The sequence below is a fragment of the Oreochromis niloticus genome, linkage group LG5 (assembly GCF_001858045.2).
Source record: "Oreochromis niloticus isolate F11D_XX linkage group LG5, O_niloticus_UMD_NMBU, whole genome shotgun sequence".
In the NCBI taxonomy this organism is placed as follows: domain Eukaryota; kingdom Metazoa; phylum Chordata; class Actinopteri; order Cichliformes; family Cichlidae; genus Oreochromis; species Oreochromis niloticus.
Window position 1 is genome coordinate 11,993,819 of NC_031970.2, and position 20,385 is coordinate 12,014,203.

At 37.9% G+C, this 20,385-nt stretch overlaps 1 protein-coding gene across 1 annotated transcript; it reads left to right on the plus strand.

The window, feature by feature from the left end:
- The first annotated feature begins 3,523 nt into the window (after positions 1–3,523).
- Positions 3,524–19,249, plus strand: LOC100698760 (protein SSUH2 homolog). Its single transcript, XM_003447715.4, has 12 exons — positions 3,524–3,738; positions 8,103–8,183; positions 8,259–8,334; positions 8,418–8,547; positions 9,229–9,289; positions 10,132–10,253; positions 10,425–10,487; positions 10,577–10,656; positions 12,683–12,775; positions 12,901–13,006; positions 13,621–13,728; positions 16,970–19,249. The coding sequence occupies exons 1-12, from the start codon at positions 3,726–3,728 to the stop codon at positions 17,108–17,110; spliced, it is 1,074 nt and encodes a 357-aa protein (XP_003447763.1). The 5' UTR covers positions 3,524–3,725; the 3' UTR covers positions 17,111–19,249.
- Positions 19,250–20,385: the final 1,136 nt, after the last annotated feature.

The window sequence follows — 20,385 nt, forward strand, 5'->3', positions numbered from 1 at the left end:
TCTATTTTACAATTTCTTCGTGAATTTGGGGTATTGTGATTCATTGTGTTTTTGAGCATGATAGTTTCCTTTAGGGTTTATTATAGCCTCTGTCTCTGTTTATATTGGAGTGTTTATTTATGTCAGGGGTGGGAGAACTCCAGGCCTCAAGGGCCAGTGTCCTGCAGGTTTTAAATGTGTCCTTGATCCAACACAACTGATTTAAATGGCTAAATTACTTCCTCAACATGTCTTGAAGTTCTCCAGAGGCCTGGTAATGAACTAATCATTTGATTCAGGTGTGTTGACCCAGTGTCATATCTAAAACCTGCAGGACATCAGCCCTTGAGGCCTGGAGTTCCCCACCCCTGGTTTATGTAATATCTAGTTATCTTCCTTTGTGATACCTTTCTGGTTCGTAGTCATGTCCCTGTGTCTGCTTTCTCCAAATGATAATCTGGTTTTCCCATTTAGTTGTGCCCTGTCTTCTCATTCAGCTATATCCCCCTTCCTATTGCATTTCGTCATTTCGAGCTGATTGGAGACCACAACAGCCAATCAGATTTTTTTGCATCCAAGTCTGTGATTGGCTGGTTTTGTGGCACACACATAACAGTGTACAGAAAGAGTTGAACGCGCACGGGCAGAAATGTTGAGAGCGCAAGCAACACATTGCGAGCAAGCGCAATTGCAAAAAGTGAGCGAGAGGGGCTGCTATTGTGCGTATGGATAATAGCAAACACTGAAATACAGTTTTTGCACGCAGCAATGAATTTTGTTCACTCAAATTTAGCTTTTCTTCGCTCAAAATAAATTTCTCCTCAAAATGCAACACTTGCACCTGCAACTTTTTTTTATTTTTTTTATTTATTTTTTTATGTGCGCTCAAATCTTTTTTACGTGCGCTCAGAATAGTGGCACAAAAATATCGCCATAGCTGTCAGGTTAAAACAGTCGGTCGTGGTTTTGTAACGTAAACGCTGGCCCTCCTCTCAGAGCCTACGCTCTATCTGCTGTTCCCGAACAGAGATACGCAAGTTTCTCCGTGACTGCAGCTGCCAGTCAAAGCTGTTATGATGACGTTACACCCCAATTTAACATCACCGCGGTAGGAATTAGAATCAAACGTATCGGAAAGGACACCCCTTGGACATAAATCAGCGTGACGAGAACTATTGATAACAAAAGAGAAATTTTTTCCAAAGATTCTATCTGAGGAGAATTAATTTATTTTAGTCTGACACCAGTCCCATCCGCTAACATAGAGGAGGCGGGGTTTACGACCTATACTGCAGCCAGACACCAGGGGGCGATAGGCGACGGCTGTCCCAATTCCAAGTGTACTTCAAATGCATACTCCTTGTCACTACCCGATCCGTACCGGTGTTGAAACCCGATCGGTACCCCGCATGCTCCAAATGCGCCGTCGATTTCCCCAAATATCAAGCGTGGTCCGGTGCACGCTTCGTGGCCCCATATATCCCACAATCCATAGCGCGGCGGTGGGTGTGGATAATTTTGCCGCAAAATACGGCAGAAGGGAGCGGCCGAAGAGTGAACTGTCAAATGTAAGTACTGAATATTATGTCACTTATTTATGTGCGAATGTTTAAGAACATTAAAACATTACTGTTGGCCACATGTCGGCAAAGTTATGTGACATTAGCGATGTTTGTACTTTCAGCGGTAACTTGGTTTTAAAGCCTCTACTTCTAAGTATATATGTAGTTGACCTTAATCTTACAGAGAATGTGATGATTTTATGGATAATTAAAGTCAGTCATATATCCACAAACACAACAAGCTGAAAGTCAGTGATGCTGCTCGGTTTGCAGTCCTGAATATCACGGCACAAGCAGGATTCACTGCACTGTTAATGTTAGCTATGTTATATTGCTGCCTCTGTTCGGTGGTGTCGCCAAACGGACTTTAACGTGTGTTTGAACGAGCTGACGGTTCACTCGTTAAGCTGAAAGAAAGATGCTTTAATCACAGGAGTCACACATGTGTCCACTGTACCATCTGGGAACTCTTCTTGTTTAGCACTCGTAATAACACAAACACTATATCCTCCTTCTCTTGTGCTGTTTTGTAGCAGTGTATACACCTGAGACTGTCACCTGTCTGTCCTGCACTCTCTCTCTCTTTCTTTCTCTCTGATTGTGGAATAAAAGTATGAACATGTATTTATAAGTTACACTTGTGTTTGAATCCTGCAGCTTATCACACATTTGATTTCCATGTGTGACAACTGCAAGTGTCCAGAGTGAGGACAGACTGAGGGGGATCCACTGCTGCACATCATCTGTGAGGCTTTGCACCCCTGATGATCCACCAGGACAAACTCAGCAGTGTGTGAGGAAGAGGAGGAGGAAGAGCCAGCAGCAGCTGACAGATGGAGAGAATAGACAGACTGTTCCTGTTTGTGAAGGACTGCTAGGAAAGTTTAACATAACTAATTGTCTGTCCTGAATCAGTCTTATTAGGTAATGTTCAAATAATGTTATCATTCCAGTGTTTTCAGTGTGGGAGAAAGTACTCAGGGCCTTCAAGTTACACACTATGAAAGGCAGAAACAAGTTTAATCAGAAACCTAAAGTATGTATCAGCAGCAGAATGGAGCTAAAAATAAATGTTTGTTTCAGTTCTATGAAGCTTTGAGTATTTTGGATTAGTAGTACTGCTGTGTTTGTTGCATCATATTGCTGTAATTGTTTATATGCTTTATATATTCTGAGGTAAGTTGATCTATAGTGTTACATCATATTCTATAAGGATGTTATGTGTTTGTATAGTTTCTGCCCAGTTTGACCCATTTAGCAGAAGTCAGCCTGTTTGAGGCTCTGATATCTATTCTGTATGACTTAAAGCAGTTATTACATGGTCTGATTTTCTCACCCAATAAAGGAATATTTCATATATCAGTCTGATCTTCATTCTATCAGAAACAGTTATCACAGCTCATACATTTTCTTTTTACACATGTATATAAGCATTGAGCCAAATTTAGTAATGCCAACATATTAAAAGAACAATGTTTGTCTCTTATATATAATACATCTGTATATACACTGTCAGAGATACTTGTCTTTGAGTGAAGATTTAAGGTGATAGGAAATATAATTAACTGCTACTTGCATCTTTGACCCAGAGTTCAAGCTTACAGAGAGATATAGATATATATAGAGAGAGATATATAGATATATAATCTGACAATACATATAATATTGTCCATATTATATTAACATTACCACAGTGAGATGACTTTAGTCTCATGAATAACATTAGCTAATTATTATTTACTAACTAATCTTAAAATGACTGTTCAGTACAGAAATGAAGCCCAACTATCATGTTTTACAGTCCTGTGGTCTCAACTAATCAAAGTGATGTCATGACAAAAATGAATGACCAACAAAACATTTTTTCTCCTTCATTTCTGTCAAACAAAGCTGTATGAAACGTTTAGACCGTCCCATTTCACATTTCAAGCCTCTCACTTCCGCACTTCCCGTACTTGTAGTACGCACCGTACGTAGTACGCGTAGTGTGCGTACTTCAAGCGTGCATACCCTGAATTGGGACACAGCCCATGTTTTCTACAACTGGATCCGCTATCCCTGCCCATTGCGCGCTACCGACGGAGGGGAAACGGAGGATAACTACTAAAACGTAAATGCGCGTCAGAGAGATTATAACGGACCAATAAAAATCAGCTGATATCAGCGTGATTGATCTGCAGCAGAATGAACAGCGCAGGTAAGAACTGAAACACGGGACGGCTGACTTTCTATCACGAAACGACCACCAAACGTCTCCGGGCCATTAAAGGCGCAAGCGCTCCGTTTCTGATAGTTCACCTCCGTAAATGTGTTTTGATTACAATCTGCATTCTTAGACTCTTTTGAAATTTCTTAGTCCAACGTGTGCATTTTTTTCTCTATTTGCTTACAGTTGTGCAGGAGAAAAAAGTACTTTTGTGAAAGAAAAAGGCTTTAGCAGAACTGAAACGCTGTTTCTTCTATAAACACATTCAGTGCGAGAAGATTAAGAAGTCAGAATCATGTTAAACCTCAGCACTCACTAAACTGAATTCATTTACTGCTTTGATCTATTTCTGTTTTTTTGTGTGTGTTTTAAAGGAGCTTCAGTTGTTTTCTCTTTTGGACAGTAAACCCCAGATGAAACTCATCAACCCATCTGAACCTTGTTTCCTGAACAATTTAATGCAGATGTTCGCCTTTGTAGTGACGACAGAAAGAAAGTGAAATTGAAAAAAAAAACCCAACGAATTAACAGGAACTTCCCGTTTTGTACGTAGTGCAATTTGGGCAATAAGCAACCTAATTTTTTTCTGTTTTACGTTTTACAATTTTATACATTTCTTACAATTACAATCTCAGAGTCCCCCGTACATTTTTTAAAAATTATTTTAATGTCATCAGTGTTTGTTTTACAAGTAGAAAAACTAAGAAATACTATGAGAATTACAAGCATTTTTCAAAAACACAAAAACAAAGAAAAAAAAGATTAAGGCATCTCAGTTCAACACAATTTATTTTTACTGTTGGAAGGATCAGTGGTCCGGCCCACATAAGATCAAAATGGGCTGAATGTGGCCCATGATGTAAAATTGGTTTGACATTCCTACTTTAGACCAAGGCTAGCTTTACTTAACAAAGGGAGGACACATATGGACTGCTGAACACTGAAAGAGAAAAAAAGGGTCAGATTATTAGTAATTGATTTTAAAATAAGTAATCAACTCAGGAGAAGGAAGGGGGTGCTGTTACAGTGATGTAAATAATAATAATACATGATACTAAATAATATTTTGAGTCAAAGTCAAAATAGTATTTTCAGATTAAGGTTGAAATGTAGAGATTAAAGTGGTGTCGAGCTAACGGCTCCTATACCCTCTGCAAAATGCTGTGTGTGCGTGAGTTATTGAAATCGTTCTTAAGAATCAGTTTTGGTAACAAGGAAAATATTTCTGTTTTAGCACAAACACTCGTAACAAGTACAAGGGCATTGAAGAGATGGTGCACAAAATACATCTGGTCAGAAAGAAAAACAACACAAACCTAGAATAGTTCATCAGATCTGTACAAAATGGAATAGCTGGCAATGGACAGATGCAAGGATATGGATGTTTACACCCTCGTGCAGTAAGACATACTGAGACAGCTAATCAAGTTGTTTCACTAGTTTCAGTTTTGTGTCTGATTTTTTTTTTTTTCTTCAACTACTGAGCCCACTCCTTCCTCTGTAGTTCCTCGGGTGTCAGGTTAGCATACTCATTCTTTTTTGAGATGCTGGAACAGCTGCAAGAGTAATACAGAGAAAACTCCACAATCAGATGACCTCCCAGGAGCATGCACTGGGCTCAGGGAGGGGGACACTGGGTGGGAAAACAGACACTCCGACAAATGACATAGGAAGCCAGAGATAATATATACACTGATGGGTGATAAGGGAAGAGGAAACACAGTTACATAGGTAACAGGAACAAATTAGAACAAAACAGGATGCAAAGCTGGACACAGTGCACATGAAACAACAATTAACTAAATAAAACAGTAAGTAGCACGAACACGCAAGCTTGACATTAGGATAGACATAAGCAAACCCAGGAACACACGACAGGCTGAAGAGACAAGGATGAAACAAAGAGAAGAAAGTGGGAAGAAGTAAGGGAGACAAAAAAAGAGACACAGCTAAGACGCAGAGCGAGAGAAAGGGAGACACAGAGACAGATATCAGTGATTTTGAATTTAAAAACGTGGTAGCTTATTGTAAACAAAATGGAAGTGGAGGGAAAATCTTGTGTGGTTCTCTAGTTTGCTGGTTTAAAGTCATTAGTTTAATTGTCATGAAAGGTCATGTGTAAAAACGAGAACCTGTGGTGGGGTTTCGGTTGCACCGTAATAAAATGGGAATGGTTGGTGATATTAAAGTCCTGTTTGTGGCACATTAGTATATGTGAGGGGGCAAACTCCTCAAGATGGGTGGTGACCATGGTGGCCATTTAGAAGTCGGCCATCTTGGATACAACTTTTGTTTTTTCAATAGGAAGAGGGCCATGTGACACATCAAACTTATTGGTAATGTCACAAGAAAAACAATGGTGTGCTTGGTTTCAACGTAATTTCTGTTTTTATATTACTGTGAAGCAATTTGTGGTTTTTATCCTGTGAAGAGTGCTATATAAATAAATTGAATTAAATATATAGTGCTTTTCTACTCTACCTAATTTCCTTGTAACTAAAACTGATTCTAAAGTACAATTTCACTAATACATCGACACGTTATTTTGCAGAGGCTGTAGCACCTGCTGTAATCTTCACATTTTGACATTTTACTCAAAATAGTATTTCGAGTTTAATCTTTTCGACTTCATTCTAAAAATGATCAATAATATTTTTTTTCTTAATGTGGTCCTAATATTCCTTCATAGGGTTAAAGAGGGCTAATGTTGATGATAATATTATGACATGTTATTCAGTTTTATTCAATGTAATTATACAGAACCTAAACACAACAACAGTTAAGGTGCTCAAGGTGCTTTGTATTGGAAGGTAAAGATCCTACAATAATGCAGAGAAAACAAAAAACAACAATAACAACAATCAAACCACCTCCTATGAGCATGCGCTTTGGTGACAATGGAAAGGAAAAACTCCCTTTTAACTGGAAGGAACCCCCAGCAGAACCAGGCTCAGGGAGGGGCAGCTATCTGCTGTGACCGATTGGGGTGAGGGGGGGAAGACGGGACAAAGACACGCTATGGAAGAGAGCCAGAGACTAATTATAACTACTGAGTGGCGGGGGAAATGGTGAGAGAAGAAGAAACACTCAGTGTATCATGGGAATCCCCCAGCAGCCTCGATCTTTTACAGCATAACTAAGGGAGGTTTCAGGGTCCCCCAATTCAGCCCTAACTATATGCTTTATCAAAAAGAAACGTTTTAAGCCTAATCTTAAAAGTAGAGATAGTGTCTGTCTCTGGAATGCAAACTGGGCGCTGGTTCCACAGAAGAAGGGCCTGAAAGCTAAAGTCTCTGCCTGTCATTCTACTTTTAAATATTCTAGGAACCACAAGTAAACCTGAAGTCTGACAGCAAGTGGTGTAATGGGGTGATACGATACTATAAGGTCTTTCAGATAAGCCAGTCCAGCCTAGAAATTAAATTCACATTTTCATTAAAATGCTATTTTTGTACAGCTTAAACCCAGTTATAGCAGTGATTCCACTTCCCAGCAGAGAGACAGAGAGAGATCTCACAGTACAGTACTGCAGTGTGTATTTTCACTGTACTCATAAATACATTACAACTGACCAATAAACACTCTGCATGCCTCTACATTGCAAAGCACATTTGGGTGCAGTTGTGTCCTGGGCACTGTATTCATGGTAAGTGGTAAATAGACTGGTTCCTAGCGCCTTTCTACTCTACCTGAGCACTTTGTAAAACTTTCCTCATTCATACCCCGAGGTGCTTTCTAGCTAACATTTACACATGTTCATGCTCCAGTGGATACATCGGACAGCAACTTGGGTTTGGTAGCCAAAGGATATTTGGCATGAGCACTGGAGCTCGAATCACTGATCGAATCACCAACCTTCCAATTAGTCTATGACATGCTCTTCCTCATGAGCCACCGCTATATTCATTAGGTATTCATGAGACTTCAAGGTCCTAACATCCTATCCTAACTGGATAAAAAGGGGCTGGTTGATAAGCCAGGCCACATCTATACCAGTTAACTTTCTCTCCCTAAACCTGTTCTGTCTTACCATTCTTTAGCTGTTGAGAAGAAACCACACCGCACTACCACAAGGATATTACATGCTAATTAATAAGCTGCTCGGAAATATATTTTTTGAACTTTGAAGAGATTTAGAATAGCTGTTTCCCTTTCAGTATTTATCCCAAGCTAACAGCCACCAACTAGAGAGTGAAATCAGTTTCTTGACAAGACAAAATGTCAGACCTCCTAAGCTGCCTGGTCAGAGCTTTGGTTTGCACCAAAAAGTAAACATGGAAAGCTGGAAACACGACTAGCTTTAATTTTACCCAGAAGATTGGTTTGAATTTTTTGTTTCTTGTTTTTTGTTACAGCTATGTACCCACCTGTCATGGCCCCCCAAGCCAATATGTTTGGAAATGTCCCAGGCTATGAAGGCACTGTGCCAGGAGGAGGTAAGAAAAGCCTGCTTCACATAATTCCTCACATTAATGCTGTTGCTGGTACTTGAAAATTTGTCATTGATGCAGGAGGTTTCCTGCCCCCTCCCATGCCCATGGAACCAGTAGCCCCACCCCAACCCGGCCCTGAAAATCCTGAATGGAGGTACGACATATTACCTGTGTTTCTGAGCTGCTCACCAACCAGTAGAATATTCTGGTTTAACACGGAGTTTATGTGTTTTGTAGCATCCCCTCTCTGTCTGAGGATGAGGCTCGGGAGGCATTTAAGGAATTTGTGTCGTCTCATTGCTGCTACAGTGACGCTCCGGTCACTGAGGGAGAAATCACCTCCATGGAGCCATTCAACACATTTAGGGTGATTAAATGTTCCCTTTTTATAATGCTGTCAGCATCGGTGATGCTGAGGACTGAGTTACCTCCATATCTGCCTTTACTATCTTGATCAGTCTATTAAAGAGGTCTGGTTTGAACCGCTTTTATTCAGTTTAAACGTTTTTTCCAAAAATCTGACCAAAGGACATAATTGAATGATAATGAACTGTAGAAAAATTACATGTGTAATGACTTTTCTTCTCAGAAACCTGAGGGCTTTAAGTAAGTGTCCAAACCTACTGAAGCAGTAGTTTGCCATCCCCGTGGCAGCAAATAATTGTGCAGTTTTGTGGGTCTGACAGTTTATTTCATTACATATCTTCAGGGCTGTTGCAAGTGGTCAAAAACTACACTGTAGATTAGTCTTACAGCAGGATTTGTTATGCAGTAATGCACACCGCACTGTTACTAGTAGGCTAACATCAGTTATTTCTACCTAAAGTTTTATGCTAACGACAACAATTCATAATATTTTTTGTTACAAAATATTTTCACCCTAACTTGTCTCCCTCTTGTTTTTTTTTTTAAATCTACATGTGCATTAATACAACTTCATCCTGATCCAGAAACACACTGAAGGCTCACAAAGTTCGTTGTACGTTGACAGGGGAATCTTATCATCACATCCAGTTTCTCTTGGTAAAGTCAGTTTTCTGTTCCTTAGTACCGTCTAGAGACGTTCACTGAGTCCAGGTCAACTGAGTGGGCAGAGAAACCATATGAAGGTAAAAACACATTTTCATTTTATTCAATCCAGAAGAATTTACAGGCAGTCGAGAAAAGGGTAAAAAAAATCCCTGAACTAAAAAGGAAACATGGGGAAAAACACAGCTAGTGGGGCAACTCAATAATAAATACACAAGATAATGAGGGAAGAGGAAACGGGAAGGGGATACAAAAACAAACTAATTACAGAAAACAGAACAAGGGAAGGAAACTAAATAACAGAACTATTCCACTACCAGAAAAAGATACATGAATATAATTCCAAAGAATACCAAGATTTACTAAAAAAACTCAAAGTCACTTTCTAACAGACCCAGGACCATAACACAAACTACATGGAAAAATGCCACTGCAAAATTTCCAGTGTTGAATTGACACTAGAAAGTGTCTATATAGGTCCACTCTTTTGAGTGTTAAATGAACATTTTTGACAGTGTTATATTTTTAACAATAACCTAGTCAGTTTTAAAGGTTAGCAATGACTAACACTGAGCAGTGCTGATTTTCCAACACTGGAAAATAACTCAAAATGCTAGTAATATTCCAGTGTTAGGAAATCAGCACTGCTCAACGTCATTGTTAATCTTTAAAACTGACTAGGTTACTGTTAAAAATATAACACTGTCAAAGTGTCCATTTAACACTAAAAAGAGTGGACCTATATAGACACTTTCTAGTGTCAATTCAACACTGGAGAAACACACTTGCTTCTGGTTTCACTACAACGAATTCCTCTTTTGGTCATTGTTGCCTAATCCTACTCGCAATGGAGTAACTTAGCTAAACATCAGTTTGGTTTTTTTTGACTGTCACTTGTTGTGAGCTCTTGTATAATTAATAGGTGAGCCTGCTGACTTTTACACCCAGCCCGCTCCACGACCATGGGAGGTCCAGGCCACCCCCCCCAAACTCTTCAGTGACCATAAAATGAAGATCCGGGTGCCATACACGTCCTCTGTCAAGGTGACTGAATAACAGAAGCTATCTATCAGAGTGCTGGTTTTAGCTTTAAGAGGGCTGACACAACTTTCATTATGTAAATCGAATTGAAGGTTCTAAGGAGAATTGTCTGTCAGTGTGACAATAATCTTATTATTAACTTTTTTGTGTGTATGTGTGTGTGTGTGTTTTTAGGAATGCTACACCTGCCATGCAACAGGTATAGAGCAATGCACTGAGTGCAATGGATGTGGAAAAGTAAGAAAACTCTCAAAAATGCATAATAATTGCTGACAGGAAAAATCTGGTGGTAATGTTAAAAAATGTGCTTATTTGTGTCTTTGTAGAAATCTTGTTGGGTGTGTAATGGTACTGGAGTGAAGTTCGATGCAGCCTGCAGTCACTGCAACGGCACAGGCAAAGAAAGGTACTACTTTTTTCAGAACAAACCTATGCATACAGCATTACCATAAATAAAAAGGCAATTATTACTTTTTTTTAAGAGCAAATCAACCCAATGCAGTAAACTGGAGATTTTTTTTAAAAAGGGACCAAAACAGCCAGGTTTTCTGTTTATGCATGCAAACCATTAATAATATATCTAGTTAGCCATTCATTCATTCATTAGCCATTCAAGTGCAATCATTACCAGACTTCCATTCTTCTTCTCTTTTTAAAATTTAGGTGATATAAATAACTGTGACTATAGATAACACAGGGATACTGAGTTTCTGTTAAGGTTGAGCCATATCTTCCTATCTGCAATAATAAGTGTATACATCTATACATGATTAAGAAAGCAAGAATATCAATATCAATGATACTACGTGGCCTAGTGTACTCCACAACAAGATAATTCCAGACATGTCTGAGGGTGAGAGCAGTGTGTCAGCCTCAAATGATGACTTCATACCTAAAAAGGGAGCTACAAGAGGGCAGACCACCAGCAAAGCACCACACTTTTCAAAATATTCAAGAAAACTGTTCCTGCTAAAAGTGGAAACAAGAACTTTGTTGAGTACAACAAAGCTGTGAAAGCACAAGTAGACGTGACATTAACACTGGTCCCCCCCCATACACACAGCCACGAAAACAATTCTTGAACCAAGGTGTGCTCCTGTGTGCAGAGCAGGTGCATCTTGTCTGCAGTGCAACCAGCAATAAAACCAAAAGAACCAACAACTGACTTTTCACATTTTTTTTCATCAGCATTTGTCATCCCACACTACTATATCTGTGTGTGTGTATATATATATGTATGTATTTTTTTTTAATGCATATATATGTGTGTGTGTGTGTGTGTGTGTGTATACATAAGGGGTTTGATCATTAAAGACTGAAATAACATACTCTTGTTGCTGTTTGTTGCTTCAGGGACAGAATGATATCCAGCACTACAGACTTGCCTGATGAATATATGAGCAGAGATAGTCACACCACAATCATCTGTGTCCTCTATCTGCATCCCACAATAACTCAATTTTGATAAAAAAAAAAAAATCTTTTTATTTTATTTTAAAAGACGTAAAGGATGGAATCTGTTAAATTGTGTTCTGGATGATGTGAAGATAAGCAGCAATATTAACAGAATAAGTGTACACATACTCACAAAATAATAAATGAAATACAGAAATATTAGAATTTTAAAAAATAAATAAATAAATCTGATCTAAGGAAACAAGAATGGTCCAAACCTTTCCTGCCAGGTAAATCCAGGTAAATCTAGAAAAGCACCTCCCAAAGATGATTTTAGATTATTACAGAGCTGATTTCAATTCACATTTAAAAACTCTTACTTGATTTAGGCTTGGCTTTAGGAACAGTTGAGTCTTGAAGAAAGGAGTTTTGGAATAAAAATAATCTGGATGTATGTTCATGGATGTATGATTCAAGACTGATGTTCGCTGATGACAGCTTATCGATACAAATGATGATGCAGAGGTGATTGACATCCTCTGTGACATTGCCTGCGTTATCAGGCCATATGGACTCTAAATCAACACCACAGAACGATCGGCGGCTGCTTTTCATCTCAATGGTGCCCCAATTAAGCAGTGAATTTAAACGCATTGATTTGATAGTTCAAAAATCAGATCACAGATTACATCCACGGCAGACATCCACAGCAGAATGGGCCAAGCGAAGAAGAAGAAGCAGCCTAACATTAGTATGAAGACCGCCTCCAAAACCTGGACCTTGCTGAAATAAAACCTTGATAGGCCTGTTTGTTGAAATGCAATATGGAATTTCCATATGTGATCACACCTGAAACAAAAACATTGAGACTGCTGCCAGCGAAAACCAACTGTTGGTGATCAAATACAGCAAAGCAGCATACTGGTTATGTGTTCAACCACCTAGAACAACCACCAGCTAGGGCCTAAAGAAGATATTGATGTGACCACAAAAATAAAAACAAAAGGTTAATGTGTCACGTCCATGTTTGTGTTTAGTTGTAGTAAGTGTAATGGCAGAGGGAAAAAGGAGTGTCAAACCTGTAAAGGAAAACGCCAACTGCTGACCTACATCGAGCTCAAAGTGGAGTGGTGAGTACAAGTACTGCAGCTGTTCCAAGATTTCTATAATTCAGTGGCTTTATTAGGTTTCTTAAAGATGTTGTGATTTGGTACATATATACATATATATGAATATAGTTATTGTGTGTATTTAGGAAAAACAATGTGGAAGACCACGTGGTGGAGCATAACTCTGGTTTAAAGACTGATAAGCTGAGCTCAGTGAATGGGAAGGAGCTGTTCAAGAACAGCCAGAACTTGGTATGCACACACACACACACGCGCGCGCACACACACACACACACACTCACGTGTGTGTGTATTTGTATCCTTGTGGGGACATCTCATTGACATAATGCTTTCCCTAGCCGCTTACCCTAACCCTAACCATCAAAAATGAATGCCTAACCCTGACCCTTACCCTAAACCTAATCTAATTGTAACCCTGACACTAAAACCACATTTTGAGTCTCACAAATGCCTTCAAACTCATGGGGACTGGGATTTTGGTCCCCACGAGGGCTGTTTGTCCCCACAAGTATAGTAAACTACCAATTTTTGGTCCCCATGAAGACCACACACACACACACACACACACAGCTAATGTAGCTTCACACTTTTCAGTTCAGTAATTTCATACCAAAATATACACAATAAACTACATCACAGTAATTTCTACACAATAGTTTAGAATGCTCTATTCCAAATTTTGCATTTTAAAGATGAACTAATCTTCATAGGTAAAACATAATGCCACAGCAGGAGCTCACTTCAGCCAGATGTAGTTTAGGTAAACATAAATGTAAGAAGTAAAAGACATTGCTGGGGTTAGCTGTGTGTATATTGTGTGTTAATTTCTGTCTTTTGTCTCTCAGGTTTACCCGCTGTTTGGGTTTCCAAACCCAGCAGTCTCTCAGACCTCTGAGCGTCTGATCAAAGAACATCAAACTAAGTATGGCCAAACCTCCAGGATTCTGCAGCAGGTAGGCCGACACACAGCTCAAGAGAAAAATAAAAGGTCTATTCTAGTGTGCCTGTGTTGCTCTGCAATTTTGCAACCAAAATGCTTGTTGGTGGGGGAGTTTCTCTCTTTATGTTGATTCATACACTTCTAGTTAGTTGCAAAAAAACATGAACCACACAATTCTGGAAGTAACCAGACATGTGTAGAAGAAACGAAAGCACCAAATGGGCCAATCACAGTGTCATTAGTGTGTTGAGACACATACATTTACAATTCCAGGAAGGTTTGTGGTGTAATTTACAACGTGGGGTTTCAGAGTGGTTGGTTCTTATGACACAAGTAACGTTTTCAAAGACCTTCAGAGTGCAGTGTTTAATTAAAATGAAATATTCCAAAGTTAAAACAATAGTATGTACAGTATCGGCGAGATTTTGTGAAATTAGTCCACGTGTCATAAGGAGATATACAGTTTGATGACCACATGTAGTGTTCTGTGGTGCGTCGTGACTGAAGGAGTCTTGAAATGAATGAATACATTTTTGAGAACACACTAATAAAAAAAAACTTCACCTTGCAAAAGACAACTAGTCACTATTTCTGAACGGTATGTAGTTATCCACCTACCCAAAGGAATGGAGAATATAATCATTATGTTTGTTTGTTTGTTAGCAGTCTTTTTCTAGATATCATTTTCAAATTTTGTGTGATGGTAGATGCCAAGGACAGCTCGAGCTGACTTAATTTTGGTGAAAATCAGGTCAAGGGTCACATAAAATATGTAAATCAGCAAAACCATATATAACCCACCCAAGTTTTTATGGATCATCTTCAAACTTCACAATAATATAAAAGGCTTTGGGGGGGACACGAGTATCTTGGTTGGCTAAACATTTGGCCTTGACCTTTACTGTTAGCACCCAATGTCAAAGTTGATCTTGAAAAACAATTTCAAAAAACCATATCAAGTAATACATCAGGGGATGGAAACAACTGTGCAATACATGTTTAAATGTTTATTCCACATAAGACTAAGAAAATGATTTTGCTAAATATATGCATGTTTTGCCTCTTAGTATATTTTAAGTTAATCTTTCAGACTCTTCCAGGGCAATAGGTCTCAGTGTGGTTGGTAGTTAAAGTAGGTCTTCAAAATGAAAAGTATACACATATTTAAAAAAAAACAACAACAACAAAAAAACAAATAAAGAGTACAATTTACAAAGAACATAAATTCAAGGATTTTGTTCTATTTAAGCTAGACTATCTACTAGGGATGGACCGATCCGATATTACGTATCGGTATCGGTCCGATACTGACCTAAATTACTGGATCGGATTTCGGAGAGAGATAAAAAATGTAATCCGATCCATTAAATACCACGAAAGTACCTCACCAAACTTGCCTCATGGCGTAACTCGGCTCATAACCTTAGCACGTCGGAGCAGTATGCGTCACGTGATAGAGCGGCTGTGGCGTGCGAGACCTCTCGGCGGTCTGGTTGAGCATCTGGAGCCTCGTTACCAAACCAGCATTTCATCTCAGAGAAATTTATCCCAGAGAGAAGTAAAGCAAGTGTGTAAGTTCATCTCTGAATGTTTGTAAAGCATTCCCACGTTAAGCTTAACAACCGATATATGGAGCGACTGCCTCTCTCTCTCCCTCACCTTCCTGCGGCTACTTCAATCATGAAACTGCTTAATGATCAGCTGATCGGCTTTTCTGTCGCCAGTCCATCTCTCTTCTTTGTTTTTGGCCCACTTTGCACCAGAAAGAGGAAACCAGCGGCTGCACAACAGCAGCACGTTTGAGCTTATAAGCTGTTGTTAGAATTATTTAATATTACTTCCTACACCAGGATCCTTTTCTACGTAGCTGACGGCTGATAACTGTGCAGGGGCGGATCTAGCAAAGTTTAGCGAGGGGGGCAGGTAGGGCATTAACAGGGAAAGGGGGGCACAAAGACGTACCTTTCTTTCTTATTCTCATTTAAAATGTCTAGCTTTTAATAAATAATTATCTGAATCTTACACCCAAAGTTTTAATCTGATGTAAAATGTATAGAAGTCCATTACTGTATATAGGAACTATCAAGTCAAATTTATAACCTAGTAAGCTATAGTACTTTTTCCTTTGGGAAGGTACCATCTGTGCAGTCTGCAATTCTGTTGAAGAAAGATGTTGAATCTATTTAATTTTTGTAAAAATAATAGATTTCTGTGCATTTTAAAAAAAATTTTTTTTACATGTGCATTAAATTAAAGTTGATTATGTCAATTAAGCATCACAAGGCAGAGGGTGGGGGGTGGTTCCCTATGTTTTTTTGCTGGGACTTTGCAACCCCATTAGTTAGGTTGTTTAATATTTCCGCTAAGTACTCTTTAAAATACCAGAATAGGGAGGATGGTGTAGATTTAAGTTTATTAGCTTGATCAGTATTGTTGAACTATGAATTTTTTTGGGTGCAGTGTATTTTTTACATACAGATATAACAGAATAGCTTTAGTTTTTGTTTTTTTTAAACTTGAGTATGAACTTATACAAAATGCAGCAAGATATTTAAAAAACAGTTTTATTGATTAAAAAACACACTATATCGGATTCATATCGGTATCGGCAGATATCCAAATTTATGATATCGGTATCGGATATAAAAAAGGGGTATCGTGCCATCTCTACTATCTGCTGATGTTTTTGTGGTACAGCTTGTGATATTTGCTCAATTAAACATGAAAGTTAAATGGAAATAATCACAAAAATGAAGAAAATCATAATCGTTTAATGTTAAAAAGGATTCTGTTTTATTTTAGCATTGTTGTGAAAGATAACTATATACTATTTAGAAATTGTCACTTTCTGTCTTTTGAAATGGGAAGTTTTTTTATTAGTTTGTTTTCATATATAGGACTTTGTAGTAGTCCTGCACTTTTTTCATATTTTAAATATTTAGATATTTATTTTTACATATTTTAACATATTTTAAAAACATATTTTAAAATTTTAGGCTTTTATCTTTAATAGTCTTTGAGATAGTCATGTTCAAACATTGCCACAAACTTCAGCTTGTGACAAATGAGTCACAGCAATGAGTATTAATGTTTAATAATGATCTGTCATTTAATGTTTATGCGAAGCAGAGACGGTCAAGATGTACAACAGAATGATGCTGATGTTTTTCATTTCCTCCAGCTTTTAGTCCATGCTAAGCTAAGCTAACGCTTTCTTACTCAAACTGAGACGCACCTCTATCTCTCTCTTTCAGAGGCAGACGGTTGAGCTGATCCCCATCACCAGGGTGAACTACAAGTGGAAAGACAACACCCACGCCTACTATGTGTACGGCAAAGAGCACAAAGTCAATGCTGACAACTATCCAGCAACCTGCTGCTGCGTCATCCTGTAGACTATTCTGCATCCCACACAAAGAACATCATACCAAAGTAAACATAGTGGTGGGAGTGAATTAAATTAAGGATTTGGAGTAGCTTGGTCAAAGTCTAGACTGAAATTCATTTCAGATGCTTTGGCATAGTCTTTAATATGCCAAAATCACAGATGAGTTAGAATCTCAGTGGTCAGGGGTCACGTTTTCTGAAAATCTTTGTCACCAGTATTTTAGCATGCCATGTCCCTCTCTGGACTTTTTTATTCTTTTCTTTTTCATGTTTATTGAAGCATATCATACAGTGTCTGTTGCATTTGCTAAACATCCTGTATCTGTAAAAGAAATGAGGATCAATATAAAGGTTAATTATTGCTTAGCTCTAAGTCACCATGAAAAGCTTCTATATTTGCTTTTTCATTCACATGTTTTTCTGACAGTCTACTCTGTACTTAAATGCATTCTGGGAGAAGGAAGGAAGGAAAAAGACTCAGTTCATATGGCCTGAAGCGAGTTGGTGACAGAATGACATATTAGTAGCTCGACTCTGTTTTCCGCTCACCTCACTTTAGCAGACCAATATGGGGCCGCACCACAGCAATCTGCCACAGTGTCTTATTCATCTACTGTGAAAAAGACAATGAGATACTTGAACTCCTCCACTTAAGGCAGCAACCCTGAGTTGACCATGCACTCCTTCCTTCTATAAAAAATATATGATATGAATTTTGAGGGGCTTATAGGTGCACCTTATCAACATTTGAAAATTGTAAAATATGAAAAATTTTGAACATTACAGTTTTATAATTAACTGTAATCAGTTAATTATAAAACTTGAATGTCTCCAAAACAATTTTCCAGGTGCACATCTGACAATAGGAGTCACAGTAAGACCCCTCACATCTTTAGCTGACGTAATTGCAACCATAGACTGTATATAAAAGCTCATGCTAAATAGCTTTTTAAACTCTTCCAGTTGCTAAATGTAGTCCAAATGTAAAGACATGTATAAGAAAATGCCCATTAGCTGCCTTTCTCTGTCAGCTCAGTAGACTTTTATGATGGAGTTAAGTTTAAGTTGCTAATCTCTGGTCTTACTGAATACAGCATGATGTTGCCTTGGTAATTATAGACACCACTACAGTCAAAAAGGAGTATAAAATACGATATGCCTCAAGCCAGTGTGTGATGCATCTCCTCCTTTTTCACATCAGGTATTAAAGCATCAAGACAGCAGTAGTCATAATCATCAGCTTAAGGCTTTGTGTCTTCACATTGGAACTTGCCTAATCAATGCAGAACATTGACTATATCCATCTATTATATACCGTATGTCTGCAAAAACTAAAGAAATGCACAAAACCACGCAACCCTTTAGACTGCCTTCCTTCAAGACTGCAAAAATCCTGTAGGAGGTATTGTCCGACTCAGAGGGTCTGCCTTTCTGCTGGCTGTTACTTCTCTTTGATATTCAGGAGGAAATTAGTTCTGTTAAAACTGTTAAACTGTCAAAAATATTTTTATGTGCATTTATTTTTTTATGTGCATTTACTTAAATATGTATTCTGTTTACCATTTGAAGATTTTAGTTTTAGTTTTGTTTTTAGTTAAACAGGTAACACAGTTCTTATTTTGATAATATAACCACCAACTTTTCTCTTTTATAATTTTGTTTCTTCTGAATGTAACCCCTAATGCCAGATTGTTCCAGAACACATCTCAATTGTAAAAATATGGATTTAAAATATGGACATCACCATTTACTAAGTGGAATGCTCTTTTATCAGCATAGCCTGCCTTACCTACATACAGGTACATTTTTGCTCACAACCTGGTGGGCCTGATTGTTATTACATGTTATGATCTGTTATCACTGTGGTGTATTAATGGTATGTTAGTCCTTAAACTGAAAAATAAAATCTGAGACTCATCTGCTTCTTTCCCATATTTCCACCAAGCTGGGGAGGCATAAAAATGATGATAAACAGACAGAAGTGAAGATTTTGTAATATCTGCAGTGATCCGAGTATTTATCAGTCCAAGTCTTTACTCATTTTTGTGACTTAGGATTTCTTGTTGAAAAGAATTCTACTGTAACGCACCAGAAAAGGAGAGAAGTTGTCCTTCATTTAGTTTCGAACTAATAAATGTTGCAATCTTCAATAGAACATTCAGTGTGTTTTTTAACATTTATGTATCATTAATGTTGTTACACACACACACACACCTATATATATATATATATATATATATATATATATATATATATATATATATATATATATATATATATATATATTTTGTTTTATGTGTAGTTTTTGGCCTTCTGTACTGCTAATTGTCACCAATGAATTGTATTTTAGATAAAGGTATAAGCTAAAAATGTTAGAAGGAAAAAAACGAGAATTTTGTTTCCCTTTTTTGATGTGATATATCTGTGTGAATTTGACACGAGAAGTCAGGTATTCAAACCACATAAATGTCAGTTATGCTTCTTTTGATGTGAAATGAAAGTGAATTGTCTTCTGTCATGTTTTTTTTGACCCTGTGGCAGCCCCCTTTTCACACATTTGCAAAGACTTGTTGCACGAGAGCGTCAAAGAGATTGCGAAACAGTCCTCAAAATTATCATCAAGCTACCTTTAAACTGGTAACCACATATACATATGAGTTACATGAGTTTTTGATATTTTTTCATAAGTGGCAAAAGTACCGCATCCGAATAAAAGTTATTTCTGAATGGACATCGCATTAATAGCAACAGAGATTTATCGAATCTAACTTAGGCAGAAATCTTGAAATTCAAAAGCGTGTCATAATTTCATAATTATGAGGTTTTTTATAATTATTTAAGTACACCTGCAAATACACTGTTTTCAGTCACTATGTTTGAGTGATTTTTTTTTTATCTGTATTTAACCAGGGCAAAAAATATCCATTGAGATTAGAAAATGTCTTTTGCAAGAATATTGTGGCCAAGATGAGAGATCTGACGCCCTCTAGGGGATAAAGATGAAAATTACATGATGTGAGTCTAAATTGCTAACAGTAAAAATTGCAAAGTACCCAGAAATCTCACAGGCCTCTGAGCATTTGTTAAAAGAACATCAAACCTCCAGGATTCTGCAGCAAGCAGACACAGCCCAAGAGAAAAATAAAGAGGCATCTTCTGCTGTCCTTGTCTCATCAAAATATAAATCTAGTTGAAAAGTAATACATTAAAGCTGAAATGCAATTATCTTTAGTTTTACTGGTAGAGAAAATGTGCTTAGTAAAGCTTAATTTAGACCTCTGTG

Bases quoted from the DNA above. Each gene is read 5' to 3' on its own strand.
- LOC100698760 (XM_003447715.4), top strand. The intron at 8,335-8,417 runs GTACGACATATT...TGTGTTTTGTAG, and splicing joins CCTGAAAATCCTGAATGGAG to CATCCCCTCTCTGTCTGAGG. The intron at 9,290-10,131 runs GTAAAAACACAT...TATAATTAATAG, and splicing joins GGCAGAGAAACCATATGAAG to GTGAGCCTGCTGACTTTTAC.